This window comes from Ciconia boyciana, chromosome 27 (assembly GCF_034638445.1).
Source record: "Ciconia boyciana chromosome 27, ASM3463844v1, whole genome shotgun sequence".
Taxonomy (NCBI): domain Eukaryota; kingdom Metazoa; phylum Chordata; class Aves; order Ciconiiformes; family Ciconiidae; genus Ciconia; species Ciconia boyciana.
The window spans coordinates 2,368,289-2,389,207 of NC_132960.1; the positions used below are offsets into that span (position 1 = coordinate 2,368,289).

The 20,919-nt window shown below is 62.4% G+C and overlaps 2 protein-coding genes across 4 annotated transcripts; both read right to left on the reverse strand.

Moving 5' to 3' along the window:
- Positions 1 to 28: 28 nt before the first annotated feature.
- PFDN5 (prefoldin subunit 5) lies at positions 29 to 2,371 on the reverse strand. Its single transcript, XM_072847513.1, has 6 exons — positions 2,251 to 2,371; positions 1,234 to 1,336; positions 876 to 907; positions 615 to 689; positions 386 to 491; positions 29 to 295 (listed from the first exon to the last, which is right to left on the reverse strand). The coding sequence occupies exons 1-6, from the start codon at positions 2,320 to 2,322 to the stop codon at positions 216 to 218; spliced, it is 468 nt and encodes a 155-aa protein (XP_072703614.1). The 5' UTR covers positions 2,323 to 2,371; the 3' UTR covers positions 29 to 215.
- Positions 2,372 to 2,912: 541 nt separating this feature from the next.
- On the reverse strand, positions 2,913 to 18,627 carry ESPL1 (extra spindle pole bodies like 1, separase). 3 transcript variants are annotated; one of them, XM_072847454.1, is made up of 31 exons: positions 18,566 to 18,627; positions 17,887 to 17,980; positions 16,684 to 17,760; positions 16,367 to 16,471; positions 16,053 to 16,170; positions 15,671 to 15,807; positions 15,241 to 15,434; positions 14,845 to 15,087; positions 14,483 to 14,627; positions 14,125 to 14,269; positions 13,889 to 14,028; positions 13,648 to 13,782; positions 13,440 to 13,559; positions 13,109 to 13,280; positions 12,774 to 12,902; positions 12,502 to 12,658; positions 12,075 to 12,184; positions 10,584 to 11,713; positions 10,145 to 10,505; positions 9,852 to 10,013; positions 5,314 to 5,527; positions 4,997 to 5,181; positions 4,763 to 4,890; positions 4,567 to 4,689; positions 4,316 to 4,471; positions 4,069 to 4,239; positions 3,884 to 3,988; positions 3,663 to 3,775; positions 3,509 to 3,592; positions 3,249 to 3,413; positions 2,913 to 3,135 (listed from the first exon to the last, which is right to left on the reverse strand). In XM_072847454.1, exons 2-31 carry the CDS (start codon positions 17,929 to 17,931, stop codon positions 2,934 to 2,936), a joined length of 6,471 nt encoding a protein of 2,156 aa, XP_072703555.1. In that variant the 5' UTR covers positions 17,932 to 17,980; positions 18,566 to 18,627; the 3' UTR covers positions 2,913 to 2,933. The 3 variants fall into 3 exon arrangements, with proteins under 3 accessions (XP_072703555.1, XP_072703553.1, XP_072703554.1); XM_072847452.1 differs by having other exon boundaries at positions 3,663 to 3,778; positions 18,566 to 18,626; XM_072847453.1 differs by having other exon boundaries at positions 3,663 to 3,778; positions 17,887 to 17,961; positions 18,566 to 18,582.
- Between the last annotated feature and the right edge of the window lie 2,292 nt (positions 18,628 to 20,919).

Genomic DNA, 20,919 nt, shown 5'->3' on the forward strand with positions numbered 1-20,919 from the left:
CGGCAGAGCCCCCCCGCTCCCCCAAGAGCACCCCACTTCAACAAGTCTCTCATTTATTCCGCGCTGCGGCAGTGGGGTGCTGCCGGGCACCATGGGGGGGGGGGGGGGAAGAGCTGCCGGGACTGGGGGGGGCTGCGCCGCGCCCCACAGCTCCCTCCGGCCTCCGCTCCCGTCCCAGTGGCAATGGCGAGGAGGGTGGCGTGCGAGGCCGAAGGCTACGCCTTGGTAGTCGCACCCTGCGCGGCTCCCAGGGCCGTGAGCTGCTGGATCTTCTGGCTCATCATTTCCACCACGGCTGCAGGGAGAGAAGGGGGACTGGGGAGTGAATGGGGGGGGGGCTGCCGGGGGGGCTCCCCCAGGAGCGGGGAGGGAGCTGGGCGCTTACCCTGCTTCATTGTGTGTTTCTCCTGCAGCGCCGGCTGGATCTTCTCCATCTGCTTGGTCAGGAAGTCGATTTTCCGCTTGAAAAAGTCTCGGGCGTCGTCTGCTGTCTGAGGGAAGCGAGAAAGGGGGGGTAAGGGGGGGCCTCTGCAGCACAAACATGGGGAGCAATACCCCAGGGGGACCAAGCCACCCCCCACAACGCAACGGTGTCCCCCAGGCGCACCCCTCACCTTCTCCACGTAGTAGCCGGTTCCGACGTCGATCAGGACGCGTTCGACATCCGAGAGCTTCCCGGGGACGTACATCTGGGAGGGGGTGTCAGGGAAAGCGGGGAACGGGGAGGGTTACGTGGCTCTGGGAGGAGAGCCGGGGACAGAGCCCCGGCGTGCCGCGTACTGGCACCACCGCGTGACGCTGGCGGTGCCGGTTTGGCACAAACAGCCCCAAGAGGAGCAAATCTGGGGGGGGCTGCGGGGGGTAGGAAAGGATACGGAGCTGGTGAGCGGCACCAGCAGGTCCTTCCCTGTGAAAAAAAGCAAGGAGAGGCGGGTGAGGGGCCGCAGCTCAACATCTGGGCAGGGCGTTGGAACATCTGGGCCCCTCCAGCAGCCCCCCTGTGCCCCCCGCCCCAGCCGGGCACGAGGTGTCAGAGCCTAGCCCAAAAAAAGGTGACGTGGGGACTGCGAGCGGTTTGCTCAGAGCAGGGTTTGGTGTGTGTCACCCCTGGGGAGGAAGCAGCGCTTTTGGGGAGCAGCCAGGGCCGGCAAGGGCAAGGAGGAGGGTACCGGCCTCTGGGGGCTTGGCACGGCCCCCCCCAGGCTCAGCCAGGATGGGGGGGATCCCACTCGCCTTCATTGCTCTTGGTGAGCACGTTGAGACAGTCCTTGGCTTCCACGTACTTGGTCTGCACCACCTTGAGCTGGGCGATGGAGGACGAGAGGAACTCCACCTCCTGGCAGAGAGAAGGCCCTGTCAGCGGGGAGGGGGGCCCCGGGGCTGGGGGGAGCAGGAGGGAGCCGGGAAAGGCCCCAAAGAGCAAGCGCTGGAGCCCCGACAGACAGCGCAGGGGGGCCGCAGCGCAGGGGGGCTGCAGCCCCACGCCCAGGGGCAGCCCCACGCCAGTGTCACACACGGTGACACGGGGCTGGGGCACCTTGCCCCGCCAGCTCCGGCCTTGTTACCCTCCCACCTCGGCTGCCCAGTTCCTATCCCAGTTCCCCAGGGCCCAGTCTGGCCCAGTACATCCCCCCCAGTCCTCCCAGCCCAGTCTGGCCCCACATATCCCCCCCCAGCCCAGTCTGGCCCAGTACATCACCCCCAGTCCCCCCAGCCCAGTCTCCCCCCCAGCCCCGTCTGGCCCAGTACATCCCCCAGTCCCCCAGCCCAGTCTCCCCCCCAGCCCCGTCTGGCCCAGTACATCCCCCCCAGTTCCCCCAGCCCAGTCTCCCCCCCAGCCGCGTCTGGCCCAGTACATCCCCCCAGCCCCGTCTGGCCCAGTACATCCCCAGTCCTCCCAGCCCAGTCCGGCCCCACGCATCCCCTCCAGCCTCCACAGCTCAGTGTGGTTCAGTTCATCCCCCCCACCAGCCCAGTCTGGTCCAGTACATTCCCACCCAGCCTCCACAGCCCAGTGTGCTCTCATGCATCCCCTCGCCCCAGTCCCTCCAGTCCAGTCCAGCCCCTCCCAGTCCCTCCAGCCCACTCTGGCCCCACACATCTCCCCCCAGCCCAGTCTGGTCCGGTTCATCCCCCCCCGCCCTGTCAGGCCCCACACATTCCCCTCCCAGCCCAGCCAGGCCCCCTAAACCAACCCCCACATCCCCGCCAGCCCAGCCCGGCCCCACACAGCCCCCGGCCCGGCCCCACCTGGTCGAGCTGCCCCTTGAGCAGCTCCAGCTGCGGCAGCGTCAGCTCCCCCACGTTCACCGTCTGCGCCATCTTGGGCCGCCGCGACGCTCTGGCGTCGCCCGCGCCTCTCGTTGCTCCGCCGGAACGCGCCCCCTGGCGGCCGGCGGCGCTCCGGGAGGGGGCAGCCGCCCCCCCCCCCCCCCCCCCAAAGTCGGGGGGAGCAGCCCTGTTGCAGGACCCCAATAACCCCTCCGCCAAGGAACCCCCCCCCCATGGAAGGGGCATCCAAGGTGACCCTCCGAGGGGCAGAGGCTAAAGCCCAGCACCGCCACGGGGACGGAGTCCTGAGGGAGCAGCCCCCCCACACCTTCCCAGGACCCTGGGGTCCCCCAACCCCAAAACCAAGGGATGGCGGGGGGGGGGGGGGCAGAGCGAAGGCTGGGGGCTCTGGGTCAGCTCCAGCAGCAGAGGAGGAGGGCACGAGCCCGGGGGGTCCAGCCGTGGGGACAGAGGGACAACTGGGGAGCAAGGTGGGGGGACAGGAAGGACATGGGGGGGGGGAGGTGCAAAGGCAGCAGCTTTATTGGCACAGAACACGTATAGAAAACCACTTCTGTTAAAATAAATTAAAAATTATAAACACAGAACCCCCCCGTGAGTCCCCACTGTCACCCCGCGGGGACAGGGACCCCCCCAAGCCTTCACTGAAGGCAGACGGGCAGCCCGTAGACAACGGGGGCCGCCCCGATGAGGTACTTGAGTTTGGGGGCTTGGCGCGCCTGGGCGACGTAGGCCAGGAGCGGGGCGCCTGAGCCCCCCCTCAGCCAGCCCTGCAGCAGCGCCTGGGCGTAGCGGTCGATGTCCCGGTCCGTCACATCCCACAGGTTCCCCAGGACCAGGGGGCTGGAAGGGAGGACAGCGTTACGCCCCGCTCCCACCCCAAAAAAAAGTCCCAGCGCTGCGCATGCAAAGCCGCTGCCCCCCTTGGAGAGACACCCCCCCCCCCCATAACTCACCAGCCGGCCATGATGTACTTGAGGACGATGCCGGAACCCTCCAGGCTGCCACGGACGGCGAGCGCGGCGCTGCTGCAGCCGAAGAGCAGGGTGACGGCACGGCAATCCAGCCGGGCGATGGTCTGTCCGTCCAGCAAGCGGGCGCCTGCTCCGTGCCCCGCATAGCTATGGGGAGAAGCCCCCCCCAGGTGAGCCCCGGCTGCCCTCGTACCCCTGCCCCCCCGGGGTGTCCCCAAGCAGCCCCCTCCGGCGATGCTCACATGTAGAGGTCGTGCTCCACGAGGGCTGCCTGCATCTGCGCCGGGCTCGGGACGGCTCCCGTCACCCCGCTCCAGCCGGGTTCGCTGCGGGAGAGCTGGTGAGAAGGGGTGGGGGGCACAGACACTCCACAGCCCCCCCAAGATCTCCACCCACCTCTCAAACCAGCCCCGAAATCGCTCCTCAGTGCCCAGGAGGTTGCTGTGCGGGTTGAGAACGTAGAAGGTGCTGCTGGGGTTCACGCCGCGGCTCAGCACAGACCCTGCCTGCTGCTGGAGGGGGGGGGAGACGAGTGGGACCCAGCCCAGCGCAGGGTTTGGGGGGGCATTCCCCAAACCCTGGGGCTGGGGTACATGGGGTCCCCCCCATCCTCTCACCTTCTGTGCCAGGGAGTAGCTGAGCAGGAAGCGCAGGGAAGGGAGCCTGGTTACGGGCACAGCCTTCAGGCACGCCATGCTCTCCCAGGGCAGCTTCTGCAGATGCTGGGAGGAAGAGGAGGAGGAAGGTGTGAGCGGGAGGGCAGCAGAGCCAGGAGGAGCTGAAGCAGGAGCAGGGGTCTCACCTTATCCAGAACCAGGACGAGGGAGCCGCTGGGCTGCTCGGCGCAGGCTCTCCGCTTCTCCACCGCCTCCTGCAAGAGGAGCTGAGCCTTGCGGGGCTGCGCTGAGCAGAGGCTGAAGGCCACGGCTTGCACATCGTGGGGGGCGAGGAGGGGAGCGGCGTTCAGCACCGCCTGCGGGGAGGAGGAAGGGGTGAGCGTCGGCAAAGCAGGGGCTCAGCTCCCCAAAATCCTGCCCCAGCCTGGGCACCTTGAGCAGGGTGGGATCCGAGTCCCTCCAGCCGCACTGGCAGAGCTGGGGGTGCAAGTGGGCGGCTTCCTCCGCCAGGCCGGGCTCGGGGCCGGTGGGGATCAGGGCACCCCTCCAGCAGCCCAGCACCTGCGTCTCCAGGGTCTCGATGAGGCTCTGCAAGAGGTCAGAGAGTCACTGGGGGGTCCAGACCCCCCCAACCCTCTCCAAAATGTGCCCCACACCGGGGCGCAGGGTGGTTTTCCCCCCACCTTCATCCTGCGGTCCAGCTCAGAGCGGCGCAGCCACCAGTCTTGCTTGTCCGTGCAGTTGTTGGCTTCCTTCTGCTCCTTCAGGATGGCGTCGAAGTCGCTCAGCACAGAGCGCAGCGGGGCCTGGAGGAGGAAGGGAGCCGTGATCCGAGCCCCAAACACGGCTGGGCCGCCCCTCTCCCCTCCCTGCCCTCACCTTGCCGAGCGCAGTGGGGATGCGGATGTTCACGGGAGCGGTGCCCTTCTCCAGCCGTGCCAGCAGCAGCGTGTCCCCTACGGCACCAAACTGGGTGCTGGCGAGGGTCAACACGCACACGGTCACCCCTGAAAGTCACACCCGGACCTTAAGGACAGTCCCAAGGGCACCATCCGTCACTCAGCACCCTCCTGGGCGATGAGCTCAGGTCCCTCTGCTCACGTCAGCCCTTACCGCTGGGGATTTCCTGAAGCTGCGCCTGGAAGCTGTCCCGCACCTCAGACCCCAGCCCTGTGGGGCTGAACATGAAGAGCCTCTCGAGCTCCAAGAGGCGGTGGCTGCGCTGGGCGGCACTCCTGTCCTGCAAGGAGAGCCCACGGAGCTGCTCGGCCACGTCCCCCGCTGACTTCTTCTCTTTGCTGCGGAGGGAAGGGCAGTCAGGGGGGGAATAACCACCCCAAAATCACCTTCGCTGGGGCTCTGGTGGTGGTGGATGAGCCCCTTCTCCGTGATGCTCTGGGGATGAAGGGAGGGGAGACTGAGGGACTCACTGAATCTTCCTGTGGATGACACTGAGCAGCTGATGGCGAGCGGTGACCGAGACTGACTCAGAGAGCAGGTACGCGGTGGAGAGGGGGTCCTGGGTCCCCATGGCCAGAGCCAGGAGCTGGCAGATCTGGCTGTAGAGCGCACCGGGAGGGCAGTGGCTGATGCAGTTGTAAGCATCTTTCAGGAGCTTGAGGACCGTGTCCAGCGAGAAGACATCTGGAAGGGACAAAGCAGCAAAACCCCGGGACAGGATCAGCCACCGAGCCGCGGCAAGGGGACGTGGAGCAGTAAGAGGAGATAGACATGGCATCCCCAGCATGGCCACCAGCTCCCAGTCTAAGACCAGCATCCCATGTGCTGGAGGCTCGCAGAGTAGCCCCATGTTACCCTCGACCAGCAGCCTGACGCCCACCCAGCCGCTCACCCACTCTCCCTCCGCAAGAAACTGTGAGGAAATAGGACAAAAAAAAAAAAAACCTCCGTGGGTCAAGATAAAGACAAGGAGGTTGCTCACCAGTTACCAGCCCAGCCAGGTCAAACACAATTTGGGGAAAATTAACTTGTTACCAATTAAAATAGATTTGGGTGGCATCCACCTGGCAGAAAGCCACATCCTCTACCCTCACCAGAATGGACGTGGCCACCCAGACAGAGCGCCCACAAAAACATGCAGCCATTCAGGCCTCAGAGCCTTTCGCTGGTAAGGGACGGCAGCACGGAGACAGCTGCGCAAGGTGTGACCAAGTGTACCATCTCCTCAGCCTGGTGGCAGAGCTACAGGAGGAAGTAGAAAGGCTAAGGAGCATCAGGGAGTCCGAGAAAGAGATAGGCTGGTGGAACCATGGTCCCCGAGACGGAAATAGGAACAGCCACCAGAAAAAAAAAAATAAATCAAGATCAAGGGGATCTTGTATCCTCCTCCTACCAGGCGGTAGCTTGGTAGATGATGGTCCATCTACACCAGAGGTGTTGCCACTATCAGAAAGGCCTACCCCTGTTATCACGATACCCGTCTTTTCTTCTTTGTGGAGGTTTATAGTTGTAGGTGACTCCCTTCTGAGGGGAACAGAGGGTCCGATATGCTGGACAGACTCTCCTCTTCGGGCGGTCTGCTGCCCAGGGCCTGGGTTAAGAACATCACTAGGAAACTTCCTAGCCTGGTACGGCCCTCGGACTGTTACCCAGTACTGCTCTTCCACGTGGGTGGCAATGAAGCCGCGATGTATAGTCCAAGGGCAATCAAAAGAGACTTCAGGGCCTTGGGACAGTTGGCGAGGGAATCTGGAGCACGGGTTATTTATTTCCTCTCCCCTTCCAGTTGCAGACAGCGATATTGGAAGAATCAGACGGACCCTGTCTATTAATACATGGCTCCGTGGCTGGTGTCACCGCCACAATTTTGGAGTTTTCGATAATGGGATGGTCTACGTGGCACCAGGCCTGCTGGCGTCGGATGGGATTCACCTTTCTCAAAGGGCGAAGAGGGTCTTTGCTCATGAGCTAGCGGGGCTCATTGACAGAGCTTTAAACGAGACTTGAGGGGGGAGCGAGATAATATCAGGCTTGCCCGTGACAAGCTGTGGGATGACACGCCAAGGTTAGAGGGATGGGGTGCTAGCAAGGGCCTCAGCCTGTTGCTCTGAGACGTGCTGGGTGCACTGCAGCACACTTGAAGTCTTACGGAGATGAGCCAGGGGCTCCTGAGGTAATAGGAGCCAAGAGGGAAACACCAGGGAAATACCTCAAAGGAATTAAGGTGTTCCTCTAAGAAGGTGACACGGCCGACAGCCCAGCTGAAGCGCCTCTACACCAATGCACGCAGCACGGGCAACAAACAGGAGGAGTTGGAAGCCACCGTGCTGCTAGAAAGCCACGACCAAGTTGCCATTACTGAAACTTGGTGGGATGAATCCCATGACTGGAGTGCGGCTATCGATGGCTACTGGCTGTTCAGAAGGGACAGGCGAGGAAGGAGGGGTGGAGGGGTTGCCCTCTACATCAAGAAATGGATGGAGCGTGAAGAGCTGTCTCTGAAGAATAGCCACGAGCAGGTTGAAAGCTTATGGGTAAGAATCAGAGACCGAGGCAACAAAGGGAACCTTGAGGTCGGTGTCTACTACAGGCCGCCCGATCAAGGGGAGCCTGTTGACGAAGCCTTCTTCCTCCAGCTACAGGAGGCTTCAGGCTCGCAGCCTCTCGTCCTGCTGGGGGACTTCAACCACCCCGACATCTGCTGGAAAAGTAGCACGGCGAGCTGTAGGCAGTCCAGGAGACTCCTGGAGTGCATGGAGGGTAACTTCTTAAGCAGGTAATAGACAGTGCAAAAGCTCTCGAACCCCAGGGATAAGATCAGGAAAGGAGGGCAAGAGACCAGCATGGATGAGTCGAGACCTGCTGGGCAAACTAAAGGGCAAGAAGGAAATGCACAGGTGGTGGAAGCAGGGACAGGTATCCTGGGAAGAGTATAGGGACGCTGCCCGGTTGGGTAGGGATGGGGTCAGGACGACCAAGGCACGGCTGGAGCTGAACTTGGCAAGGGACACAAAGAATAATAGGGGTGTGTCAGCCAGAAAAGGAAGGTCAAGGAAAGCGTACCCTCCCTGATGAACACAACTGGCAAACTGGTGACAATGGAGAAGGAGAAGGCCGAGGTACTCAACTCCTTTGCCTCACTCTTCACTTCCCACACCTCTCGAGTGGATGGACTGCAAGACAGGGACTGGGGGAACAAAATCCCTCACAGTGTAAGAGATCAGGTTCGTGACCACCTGAGGAACCGGAATATACATAAATCTATGGGACCTGACGAGATGCATCCCTGAGTCCTGAGGGAATTGGCTGATGTAGTTGCCAAGCCGCTCTCCGTGACATTTGAAAAGCCACGGCAGTCAGGTGAAGTCCCTGGTGACTGGAAAAAAGGAAACGTTGCACCCGTTTTTAAACAGGGTAGAAAGGAGGACCCGGGGAACTACCGACCTGTCAGCCTCACCTCCGTGCCTGGGAAGATCATGGAACGGATCCTCCTAGAAGCGATGCTAAGGCACATGGAGGACAGGGAGGGGATTCGAGAGAGCCAGCATGGCTTCACCAAGGGCAAGTCCTGCCTGACCAACGTAATGGCCTTCTATGATGGAGTGACTACAGCAGTGGAAAGGGAAGAGCTACGGATGCTGTCTATCTGGACTTCTGTAAGGCCTTTGAGACGGTCCCCCACGACATCCTTCTCTCTGAATTGGAGAGATACAGATTTGATGGATGGACTGTTCAGTGGGTGAGGAATCGGTTGGATGGTCCCATCCAGAGAGTAGTGGTCAATGGCTCAACGTCCAAATGGAGATCAGTGATGAGTGGTGTCTCTCAGGGGTCTGTACCAGGACCAGTACTGTTTAATATCTCCATCAATGACATAGAGGGATCAAGTGCACCCTCAGCAAGTTTGCCGACGACACCGAGCTGTGTGGTGCGGCTGACACACCAGAGGGACGGGATGCCATCCAGAGGGACCTGGACAAGCTCGAGTAGTGGGCCCATGTGAACCTCATGAGGTTCAACAAGGCCAAGTGCAAGGTCCTGCACATGGGTTGGGGCAATCCCAAGCACAACTACAGGCTGGGGGATGAAGGGATTGAGAGCAGGCCTGCGGAGAACGACTTGGGGGTACTGATGGATGAAAAACTGGACGTGAGCCAGCAACGTGCGCTTGCAGCTCAGAAAGCCAACCATCTCCTGGGCTGCATCCAAAGCAGCGTGGCCAGCAGGTCGAGGGAGGGGATCCTGCCCCTCTGCCGCACTCTGGTGAAACCCCCCTGGAGCACTGCGTCCAGCTCGGGGGCCCCCAATGTAAGAAGGGCATGGACCTGTTGGAGCGGGTCCAGAGGAGGCCACCAAAATGATCCGAGGGCTGGAGCACCTCTCCTAGGAGGAAAGGCCGAGAGCTGGGGTTGTTCAGCCTGGAGAAGAGAAGGCTCCAGGGAGACCTTATTGCGGCCTTTCAATATACGAAGGGGGCTAGAGGAAAGATGGGGACGGACTTTTTAGTAGGGCCTGCAGCGACAGGACAAGGGGTAACAGTTTTAAACTAAAAGAGGGGAGATTCAGGCTAGATATCAGGAAGAAAGGTTTTACGCTGAGGGTGGTGAGACACTGGCACGGGTTGCCCAGAGAGGGGGTGGATGCCCCATCCCTGGAAACATTCAAGGCCAGGCTGGACGGGGCTCGGAGCAACCTGATCTGGTTGAAGCTGTCCCTGCTCACGGCAGGGGGGTTGGACTGGATGAGCTCTAAAGGTCCCTTCCAACCCAAACCATTCTCTGATTCTGTGAAACACAGACAAGAATTAAAACTCCTTCCCCCAGCACCAGGGAGCAGCCCCTCCTCCTCAGCTGTTTTGCCCTCTGCCCGTACAGTGGTTTTTACCCATTTTAAAGATGTTTTTGCACAGGGTGCCACCGACTTCACCGACAGGCTCGGCTTTAGCTTTCCTCCCCCCACAGCTCCCCAGCACCAGAACCTCCCCACCCACACCGTGCTGGGTGCTCACCACCAGCCGTGGGCAGGGTGGAGGAGAGGGTCTCCTCCGGGCGCAGGTGGTCCCTGCTGCCCAGCCACTGCGCTGCCAGGACGTCCTCACCAGCCTCTTGCTGCAGGACCTCGTGCTTCCCATCTGTGCCCTCCTGCCTGCACCGAGGCAGCCGCCTCCTGCCTGTGAAGAGGACAGAGGTGCCCAGTCCCTGGGACTGGTGGCAGCAGTGCGGACACAGCCCGATGCCACTGCTTAGGGGTGCATGAAGGCAAGACACCCCCCCCCCCCATCCCTGGGGTAGCCCAGCTCACCTGGGGCTCCCTCTTCTTCCTCGGAGGCCCGCAAGACCTCGAAGCTGATCTCAAGCTCTTTCTCCATCATCTCCTCTTCCTCGATGGCCCTCAGAAGCTCCTGCTCCTCCTCTGCTCTCCTGCTGGGAGCCCTGCGGGTCACCCGCTCCCTATTCTCCTTCGCAGCCCCGGCTCGGCGGGTGCCTGGCCGCCCCCTCTGGGGCCGGGCACCGCTGCTCTGGCCACCAAACCCCTGTGAGCTCGCCTGGGACCCCGTGGATTTGGGGGGCAGAGCTTTCCGGGTGCTGGATGTCTTGCAGGTAGCTGTGGGGGTCAGCCCCACTTTGGGATCCTCCACATCACTGTCATCGCTGAATGTCACCTAAAGCGGAGGGAACAGGGGGGTGTCGGGGCTGGTACCAGGCGTGCCGGGCTGCCCCTCGCCTCCCTCCCCGCTCACCTTTAGGCGAGTCTTGACTCTCCCCACGACTCTGGGTGCACGCAGGAGCCGGGACTTGCCAGCCGGTGGGGAGGATTCACTGAAGATGGTGAAGGGAGTCCTGGTGCCAGGGGCTACATGCGTCTTAGCGGGGGGACAGGCTTTCTGGTGCGGGGTGCAGGGCACCGTCACCGGCCGGATGATGATGGGGGGCACCTCGCTGTCCGAGTCACCCAAAGCAAAGACATCATTGGTGTTCGCCACAGCCAGGGGCTTCGCTCTCTGGCTCTTCTTCACTCTGGGCTTGGGCACAGCAGGGGCCAACGCCATCTTGTTTTTGCGCCTTTGGGGTTGAGCCTTGTCCGTCTTGAAGGTCTGGTGCACGGCTGCCGCTTCGGGCTCTGCCGGAGTCGGCGTGGGCAGCTGACTGGTCCAAGAGCCAGTGAAGACTCCATCCATGGAGTTGCCACGCTTGCAAGGCAGGCGGTAAACGGTGGCCATGGCTTTGGTGAGCAGCAGGCTGGCCCTGGAAAACTCCAGGCTGGGCAAGTGGGGTCTGCAGGATGCTATGAAAGTCAACCCCGTCTCCAGCTCCTCCTGCAGCTCTTCCACTGGCTGGGAGCTGGCCAGACTCTGAAGGGCCAATGTAGCATAGCCAGTGGCCACCAGATCATCCAGCAGCTCCAGCGCAGGCAGGTCCCGGCCAACGGAGCTGCCCCACAGCTTGTCTCGCAGCACAGCGGCAAAGCGGGTGGCCACAGCGGTGCAGCGTAGCAGCACGGCACGGATCAGACCCAGCCCCTTGGCCGCACTGCCCGCTGCCAGCTCACCCTGGGCGCAGGAGAGGAGCCAGCGCAGGCAGAGAGCCGAGAGGGCCAGGTCGGAGCAGAGGCAGCATGTGCAGGCTGCTGGGTGGGTGAGGAAGGCCAGTCTCTTCCTCTTCTCAGGCTTCAGCTCCGGTGAGGCGGTGAGAGCATCCGCCTTCTCCAGCCTGCTCACCGTGGCCACAAACTCCAGGGCAGGGCCCTTCAGGAAACCCTCCTCTTCCCCGGGGAGCTCAGAGATAGGGTCCCGTGGCTTCTTGCCCTCACATTTGCCCTTCCTGGGCAGGATCTTTGTCTGGCCTTTCTGCTTCTTGCTGTCTTTCAACTCTGCGGGCAGAGAGAAGGGTTGTTTCAGCATCCTCCCTGCACAGCCCTCCCCTCCCAGGTCCCACTGCAGCCAGCCTGAGAAGGGGTGCGGGAAGCCGGACCCATCGCTTCTGCTTTCCCCAACTACGCCTTCATCAGCTGGAGGAGTTGCCCGATGAGCCAAAACGTGGCTCAGTCATCCCGCACCTCTGCGCCCTCCTGGGTGACAGGGATCGGCTGCTCCAGCTGCATCTGCACAAGGCAGATTGTTCACCCCAGCCCAAAAGCAGGCACAAGAGGGGTCATCCCTGGCACTGCCCGGGCTTGGGGCTCACCTCAGCCCCCCCAGTTCCCCTCCTCTGAGCCCAGAGCAGGGACTCACCGGCATCAGACTCCAGGAGGAAGAGAGCCTGCTGGAGGTCAAAGTGGCTCAGCTCCAGCTCGCTCTGCTGCAGCTCCAGCTGGGCCTTCAGCACCAGGAAGGAAGTACACCTGGGGGGGAAACCAGCCCTCAGAGCCCCCCACGACAGCCATCGCTCCATCCCCAGGGCGGTGCGGGAGGGAGGCAGGCGGGCAGCGAGGAACAAGCTCACATCCGACCTGGCAAGCTGCACTCATGGGATAACACACCCCAGAGCAGCTGCTTGCTCCAGACCAAGCTGAGAAGGTGCCAAACCCTCCCACCAGGGCCAGGCCCCCACCAAGGGACACAGACACCAGTGTCCCCCATGGCCGTGGGGCAGCTCATCCCTAACCGAGCATCCCCCAAGCTCAGGGCCAGGCTGCCCTCCCCTCCATGGTCAACTCACCACCGGCTGGCTTGCAGTTTCATGGCCAGCTTGACGGCCTCCAAGCAGAAGGCTTTGGCTTTACACACCACTTCCAACCTGCTGAGGAGAGCCACGAGCTGCTCCGAGCAGGCCAGCATGTCAGCCAGCACTTGCCACTTCAGCAGCAGGTTGTCCCCTGTGAGGGAGGACAGGAAGGTGACCGGAGCTGCTCCTCCCAGAGCAGCAGGCAAGGAGCCCGACTCTTTCCAGAGGAGCAGTTGGGTTTCGGTCTACGGGAGCAACCAGCTCACCATAATCCACAAACTGGACGTCGGATGCTGTTGTCTGACAGCCCAGTACATCGCTGCCCATCAGCAGGAGGATGATGCTGCGGAAGAGCTTGTGGGCTTCGGCGAGAGCCGTCTCAGGCGTCTTCCACCCTGCACGAGGGCGGTTGTGGGTGTCAGCGCCAACCAAGACCCTGCCCAGCCCCACCACAGAGCGACTCCCCCAAATTCCCTCTCCTCACCCCAAACGGGCTGGTTTGGAGAAACCCAGAGATCAAATGTTTGCACAGAGCTTCGCCCATGACACCCATCAGCCTCGTGCTCACCAGGAGGGTTTTAAACATGCCCCTGCAACTCACCTTGCACAAAGATCCACTGCTGGAGCTCCGGCAAGAGGCAGGCTCGGGGGAGGCTCAGGTAAACGGCCACCAGCTGAAGGACGTGGGCTCGCAGCAGGTACCAGACCTTGGTGATTTTTTGCATAGCCGGGTTCTGAAGCACCCCCAGCAACAGGCTGAGGCCCTCTTCAATCTGCAGAGGGAGAAAAAGAGTCACCATTCATGGTCCAGGGTGCGTCCATGGCCAAGGTCCCTCACGAGAGGTATTGAGATAGCTACACAGAGCTCCTGCAGGCTCCTCTTGCCCTCTGACACTGCTTCTGAGGCAGAAAAGGGATTTTAGGAGCTATACCTGGTGGTTGACGCAGCACAGCTGGCTGCGGAGCAAGAGGCAGGTTTGCTGCAGCAGCAGGTAGGAATCGTGGCTGCTGTCAGCTTTCTGCAGGCAGGACTCCGTCTCCTCCAGGAAAAGCTGAAAACCAACGCACTGGCATGAGGGCTGCAGCCTCAGGGATCGGCCAAGCTCGCCCCGCAGCCCGTCCCCTCCCTGCCAGACTTACCTGGGCATAGCTGGGACACTCCAGCTGGAAGAGCAGCTTGGTGACCTGGCACAGGGCACCAGCCATGCCCAGGCTGTCCCCGAGTGCGCTGCATAGATCTCTGACCAGGAGGTAGCTCTCCATGGCTTGGAAGGGCTGGGGGCAGGAAAACCCCCGCGGTTACACTCAGAGACCACCCCCGAGGGACTCTGTGTGCCTGGGGAGGCTGCCGTCCCACCAGCCACCTCCCCAGCAGCGTTACCTTGGCCATCAGCTTGTAGAGAGCTGCCAGGAGGTGCAGGGAGGCAACAGTCTGCTCAGGGCTGCGCACGGCTGGGACACCCGGCATTGCCAGGAGCTGCTTCCACAAGGTGAAGGCATCGTCCAGGCTTTTGGACAGAGCTGAGGGCACACAACAGGTCTGAGACACCCTGACCCGAAACCAGGCGCTCCTGGAGAGCCTCTTCACGAAGGGCCCGAACTCGCAAGCGTCCTCACCGGTCTCTGTCGCCAGGTTGAAGGAGATGCTGTCGTACAGGAACCTATCCTCCAGCAGCTTGCCTTCGTAGTTGAGGTCGTTGGGCTCAAAGTCATCCAGGTTCTTCAGCCCCTGAGCTTTGGCTCTCTGGTCCCTCTCTATGCTCTGCAGCGGGGCAGAAAGCAGCACTGATGCACGTCAAAGAGACACCATGGGGTTTTCAGCAGGGTCTGGGTGGCTTCTGGTGGCCCCAGTGCAGAGCTCAGCATTGCCAGCAAGGCCGAGGAGGGCACCTGACACGTGCATGGAGCCCCATGGTGTTTCCAGACCGGGACCCGTTTCGGCATCCCACAGCCTCCCTCCACCACCCCCACCCACCTTCTCCAGCTTGGACTCCAGGGTGCAGATGTAGAGCCAGAGCAGAGCCTGTGCCTGGTCATCAAGGAGCCGGTCCCGGTTCTGGGCACTCCTGGGCACCAACTCCAGCAGCCGCAAGGCTTCACGGACCGAGTCCAGGGAGGAGCTGCCAGAGAGACAGATTAGAAACAGCCTCTGACCTCCCCGAAACCCATGGAGCATTTTATGGGGAGGGACAGATACACCCCAGGACCCCAAACAGAGCAAACAGCCACAGCAGTAACACTCCAGATCCTTAAAACTCCCCCTGAGGACCCCCAAATGCTCCTTGGGGACTTTCAGGGACACAGAGAGGTGACCCTGGCACGCCGGCGTCCACCCACCAGTCCGTCTGCTGGGCGTAGCTGTGGTAGCACAAGACCTGGGCCAGCTCTGTCAAGCCGATAGCTCGCTCATGCAGGCGGCCGCTCTCCTCCGAGCAGATCTCCAGCAGGTCGCAGAGGACGTTGTAGCGTTCCTGCCCCGTGTCGGCTCGGATGGTCTTGTAGGCCTTCAGCTCCGCAAAGAGGACGGTCACCAAGGTCTCTGCGTCCAGGCTGTGCCCCTCCAAGCCTTCCTTCAGGGTCCTGGGGGAAAGGGGAGCTGGAGGGGGGCTCTGCGCAGAATGCACTGGAGCCGGGCACGTCTCACAGGGAGAAATTTCCCCATTGTACCGCCTTGGGAACCCCAGCTCTCCAGACACGCACCCCACACACACCATGCAGCCTTCCAGGTCTTACCGTAACCGTAACTCCTCAGCCCCCTGTTTTGCAGCATCCATTTTGACTCTGACCCAGAGGGAGACAGGCTCTGCCAGCAGCTCCCCGATCCGGCCCCGCAGCGCAGCCAGCCACTGCACCACACACGCCAGGGCTCTCTCCAGCCGCCCCAGCTTGCGGCAGCTTTCCACCTGCAGCCTGAAGCACTTGTGCAGCTGCGGGGAGAGCACAGAGAACCGGCTTCAGCGCCCTGTGGGAGCAAACTCCCTGCCTCCCATGTCCTGTACCGCAGCCCCTTCCCCACCGGGGAGAAAGGAAGACCTCGGAGCAGGGAATTGGGGTTGTTCCAGGAGCAAAAGCTGGTCCCATCCTCTCCTCTGCTCCCCTGGCACTGGGATCAGACCCTTCAGTTCAGCCCCGTTTCCACCAGAATCATCAGGCAAGCGCTTACCCTCTCCGGGGGTATCTCTGGACACGCGTAGGCATCTGCTGTCTGCGGCCTCTTGCAGAAGAGCTCGCAGACAAAGCTGGCCTCCTCGTAAAGGTTCTGGTTGTAGAAGATGTAGGCCAGCTTGAACGTGCACGACACTGCCACAAGTGAAACCCAGCTATTAAAGACACGATGGAGAGAGAACGACTCCTCCTCCTTGTCCAGCCAGGGACAGTCACCCTCCACCCTGGCCCCACCAGCCACGTACTTTGCATGGCAGAGAACCCCCTCGTTGCGTCTGGGGTACACAGACATGGAGCTCTGTGACCAAGTTTGGCCCGAGCCAGGGCCGAGGAGCCGTGTTTGGTCCCACCCACCACCCCAGTGCTGCCGTGGCACTGACCAGTGATGTCGAGGTACTTTGCTCGCTCGCTCCCCAGCCCCTCCAGTGCCTCCAGCATCCACGCCACGCTCCTCCTGCAGCCCGCCGTCAGCTGCTCCAGACCCGGCCAGCCCGCCACCTACAACAGGTCGGGGGAGAGGGAGAGGGTGGCCGGGAAAAGGCCGCTGGGGACCCACAGACCCCCAGAACCTGCCCCAGGGCAGCTTGAGCAGCCCCTTCCAAACCCACCAACGTGCCGCCTCCAAAAGGAGAAGCCACCCAGCATCTCGAGGGTTTCGCCCAGTGCCGGGGACCGTCTCCTCCACCACTAGTACCTGAGAGCACTGGAAGGCGTCATAGGCCACGCTGGTAAAGAGCTGGAGGCTGCAGTACAGCAGCTGCTTCACCATGAGCTTCTGTTTGACAGCATCAGGGGGAAACTGCAGAGGGGAGGGAAGGAGAAAAGCGGCGTTCGTGGAGCCCGGGCAGCACCGGGTGCTGCTGCTCAGGACAGGGACGGCAGAGAGGGACACTCCACTGATGCATTAAGGGGAACATCAAGCCTGGAGTGGGGTTACAAACCCTCCAGCTGCTCACAGAGGCTCTGATCGACCACGCTACGTGGCTGCCCCACTCCCAGCCCCAGCCTTACCCTCTCCAGCAGCTGCTGGAGGACACGGCAGTGGCCCTCGGTGAAGGCACAGAGGCCCAGCACGTCCTCCCGGCCAAAGGGCTGCTGCTTGCTCCTCTTCGCGTACTCGCTGAGGGAGGAGACGATGAACTGGCAGCTCTCAGCCAGCACCCTCAGGAACCGCTCCGAGGCCACCGTGCCAAGAGCTGCCGCAGCCTGGGATAAGGGTGGCCCCGCAGGGCAAGTGCTCTTGGCCAGCACCCGACTCAGCTGGACCCCTGCCTCCAGGAGGGACAGGGGGTCACTAAAAGATTTTGCAGAGCTGCCGGTGGCCCCCAGGAAGCTCCTTGCGTCCTTTACTGCCTCCTCAGCCTCTCTGTACCGGCCACCCCTGCAGAGATGCCGGCACTGCTCCAGAGTGAGCTCGAAGAAGCAGAGGGATTGCTGGAGGGTGGGTGGCTTCGTCGCCTCCTTTTGCAGAGGCGTGAGTAAGCAGTCCCTGAGCTGTCGGCCGAGGAAAGCCGAGGACGGTGCCCGCTGGGCTTCGTACAAAGCAGCAGCAGCAGCTGCCTGCTGCGCCGTCCGGGAGGTGAAGAAGGGGGGCTGCAGCGGCAGCAAGGCCTCCCCATCCTCCTCCAGCAGCAGGAGGAAGCGCAGGGCTCGCAGACGGACCGAGAGGACGGCTCTACCCTCCTCCTGCGGCCGGTCGGGCTCGGCCAGGGTGTCCGCCCCTCTCCAGAGCACGCTGAAGCTGCTGTGGGCGATGGCTGTGAAGTCCTTGGAGGGTGCCTGCCCGGGGCGGTAGGTCAGCAGCCGGGCACGGAGGAGGTCGGCCACCCTCCAGCAGGCATCGCCGCTCCCCTGGCCGGCCACGTTCCTCAGCAGGTGATAAAGGATCTTCTCCAGGTAGAGGGGAGCAGGCTGCGGCACGGCAGTCAGGTAGCCCTGGCATGCCTCCTCGGCCACGGCCGCCAGGCTGGTGGCAAGCGCCGGGCAGTCCCCGGGCTCGGCCATCCGCTCGACACAAGTCCGCAGGACTCTGTCGCAGACCTGGCTCTTCCGCAGCCGGGAGGCCTGGCTGGTGTCGGAGGCATCTCCCTGGAAGCAGAAGAGGCATTCCAGGGGATGGGAGGGTGTCAGAGCCCCAGCACCCAGCCCAGGGCCCTCCAGGGGAGGGTTGCCCCCCGCAGTGCCAGCAGCGGAGCCCCCCAGACCCCGGCTCACCCTTAGCTCGGCGAGCAGCTTGTCTGTGTCCTCCCGGCTCTCCATCTGGGCGGCAAAATCAGCTCCTTCGAGGTGCTTCACAGGCGACACCAGGCTGGAGACCCAGGCGGGCAGGGAAAGGTGTGGGACCCCCACAGCTCCCAGCCCCCCCACCCAGGTCAGAGCCCCCTTGTCCTTGCAGCCCCACCAGTGCTTGCAGCCCCCCCCCATTCTCCAGCCCCCTGGGAGCCCCCAGCCCCACTCTCCAGCCCCTTAGGGGACCATACCCCCCCCCCAGCCCCACTCCCCAGCCCCCCTGGGCACTCGCCCCCAGCCCTACTCCCCGGCCCCCTGGGGAGCTAACAGCCCCACTCCTTAGTTCCCCTCCCCGGGGCCTGCAGGACCCTCCCCCCCAGCCCCACTCCTCAGCCCCCTAGGGCTCACAGCCCCCGTCAGCCCTACTCCTTGTCCCCCTAGGGCTCACAGCCCCTTAGTCCCCCTCCCCGGGGCCTGCAGAACCCTCCCGCCCCAGCCCCACTCCTCAGCCCCCCAGTGCCTGCAGCACCCCCCGGCCCCACTACTCCCCAGACGCTCACAGCCCCGCCGCGGCCTGGAACCCCCCCAGTCCCGCTCCCCGGGGCCTGTCAGTCCCCTCCGCCCCACTCCTCGGCCCCCCGTGCCCGCAGCCCCTCACACTCACGCTGCTCCGCCGCCGTTCCCACCGTTGCGCGCAGGCCCCGCCGCGCGCCCCTTTCAAATATCCTCCGCAGCCAATCAGCGAGCGGCTCCACCGGGCCGCCCGCGCGGGGCACGCCGGGAGCTGTAGTCCCCGCCTCGGGGTGCGCATGCGCACGGCGCCTAGTGCGGCGGGGTGGCCGTGCGGGGACCCCCGGGGGATGGTGGCGATCGTGCAGGGACCCCCGTGCAACGCGGGGCCGGTGTGTGGAGACCGCTGTGCGATGGGGGGCCAGAGCACGGGGCTGGCGTGCGGGGACCCCCGTGCGATGGTGTCAGTGTGCAAGGACCCTCGTGCAATGGTGGCGATTGTGCAAGGACGCTCATGCAATGGTAGTGATTGTGCAGAGACCCTCGTGCAATGGGGGAGCCACTGCACGAGGACCCTCGTGCAATCGGGTTGGCGTGCAGGGCCCCCCGTGCAACGGTGTCAGTGTGCAAGGACCCTCATGCAATGGTGGTGATTGTGCAAGGACCCTCGTGCAACAGTGGTGATTGTGCAGAGATCCTTGTGCAATGGGGGGGGTGTCAGTGTGCAAGGACCCCCGTGCAATGGTGGCGATTGTGCAGAGATCCTCGTGCAACAGTGTCAGCGTGCAAGGACCCCCTGTGCAATGGTGGCGATTGTGCAGAGATCCTCGTGCAAGGACCCCCTGTGCAATGGTGGCGATTGTGCAGAGATCCTCGTGCAATGGTGTCAGCGTGCAAGGACCCCCTGTGCAATGGTGGTGATTGTGCAGAGATCCTTGTGCAAGGACCCCCTGTGCAATGGTGGCGATTGTGCAGAGATCCTCGTGCAATGGTGTCAGCGTGCAAGGACCCCCTGTGCAATGGTGGCGATTGTGCAGAGATCCTCGTGCAACGGTGTCAGTGTGCAAGGACCCCCTGTGCAATGGTGGTGATTGTGCAGAGATCCTCGTGCAAGGACCCCCTGTGCAATGGTGGCGATTGTGCAGAGATCCTCGTGCAATGGTGTCAGCGTGCAAGGACCCCCTGTGCAATGGTGGTGATTGTGCAGAGATCCTCGTGCAAGGACCCCCTGTGCAATGGTGGCGATTGTGCAGAGATCCTCGTGCAACGGTGTCAGTGTGCAAGGACCCCCTGTGCAATGGTGGTGATTGTGCAGAGATCCTCGTGCAAGGACCCCCTGTGCAATGGTGATGATTGTGCAGAGATCCTCGTGCAACGGTGTCAGCGTGCAAGGACCCCCTGTGCAATGGTGGCGATTGTGCAGAGATCCTCGTGCAACGGTGTCAGCGTGCAAGGACCCCCTGTGCAATGGTGGCGATTGTGCAGAGATCCTCGTGCAATGGTGTCAGCGTGCAAGGACCCCCTGTGCAATGGTGGTGATTGTGCAGAGATCCTTGTGCAAGGACCCCCTGTGCAATGGTGGCGATTGTGCAATGGGGGGGTGTCAGCGTGCAAGGACCCCCTGTGCAATGGTGGTGATTGTGCAGAGATCCTCGTGCAATGGTGTCAGTGTGCAAGGACCCCCGTGCAATGGTGGTGATTGTGCAGAGATCCTCGTGCAAGGATCCCCTGTGCAATGGTGGCGATTGTGCAGAGATCCTCGTGCAATGGTGTCAATGTGCAAGTACCCCCGTGCAATGGTGGTGATTGTGCAGAGGTCCTCGTGCAAGGACCCCCTGTGCAATGGTGGTGATTGTGCAGAGATCCTCGTGCAAGGACCCCCTGTGCAATGGTGGTGATTGTGCAATGGGGGAGGTGTCAATGTGCAAGTACCCCCGTGCAATGGTGGTGATTGTGCAGAGATCCTCGTGCAACGGTGTCAGCGTGCAAGGACCCCCTGTGCAATGGTGGAGATTGTGCAATGGGGGAGGTGTCAGTGTGCAAGTACCCCTGTGCAACGGTGGTGACTGTGCAGGGACCCCTGTGCAATGGTGTCAGCGTGCAAGGACCCCCGTGCGATTCTAGAAGTCACACCCCTTGAGCTGCAGACCCCAGCCCAAGCAGAGACCCCTCACCTTGGAGCACGCGCAGAATATTAAAGTGCTACCGTAGCTTTAAGAGTAAGACAAGGAAATATAGACCAATGGAAAACCGCTTTACATCATTACCGACACATATGTATAGCCAGGCCGTATAAGTACCACCCCTATATGAAGGAGCTCCCACCTAGCACCCGGTTTGGGGCAAAACTGGAAATAAACTGAACTAAGCTCGGCTCTGTGCGCGTAGGGGGTGCTGCGCACCGGGTGACGAGCTCCGGTTGCGCGACGCTGCCGTACGGCTTCTCTCTACCCGCGGGCGACCGATGAGAACCCAACGGCGGTCAGCCTTGGGCGCAGGATCCGTGCC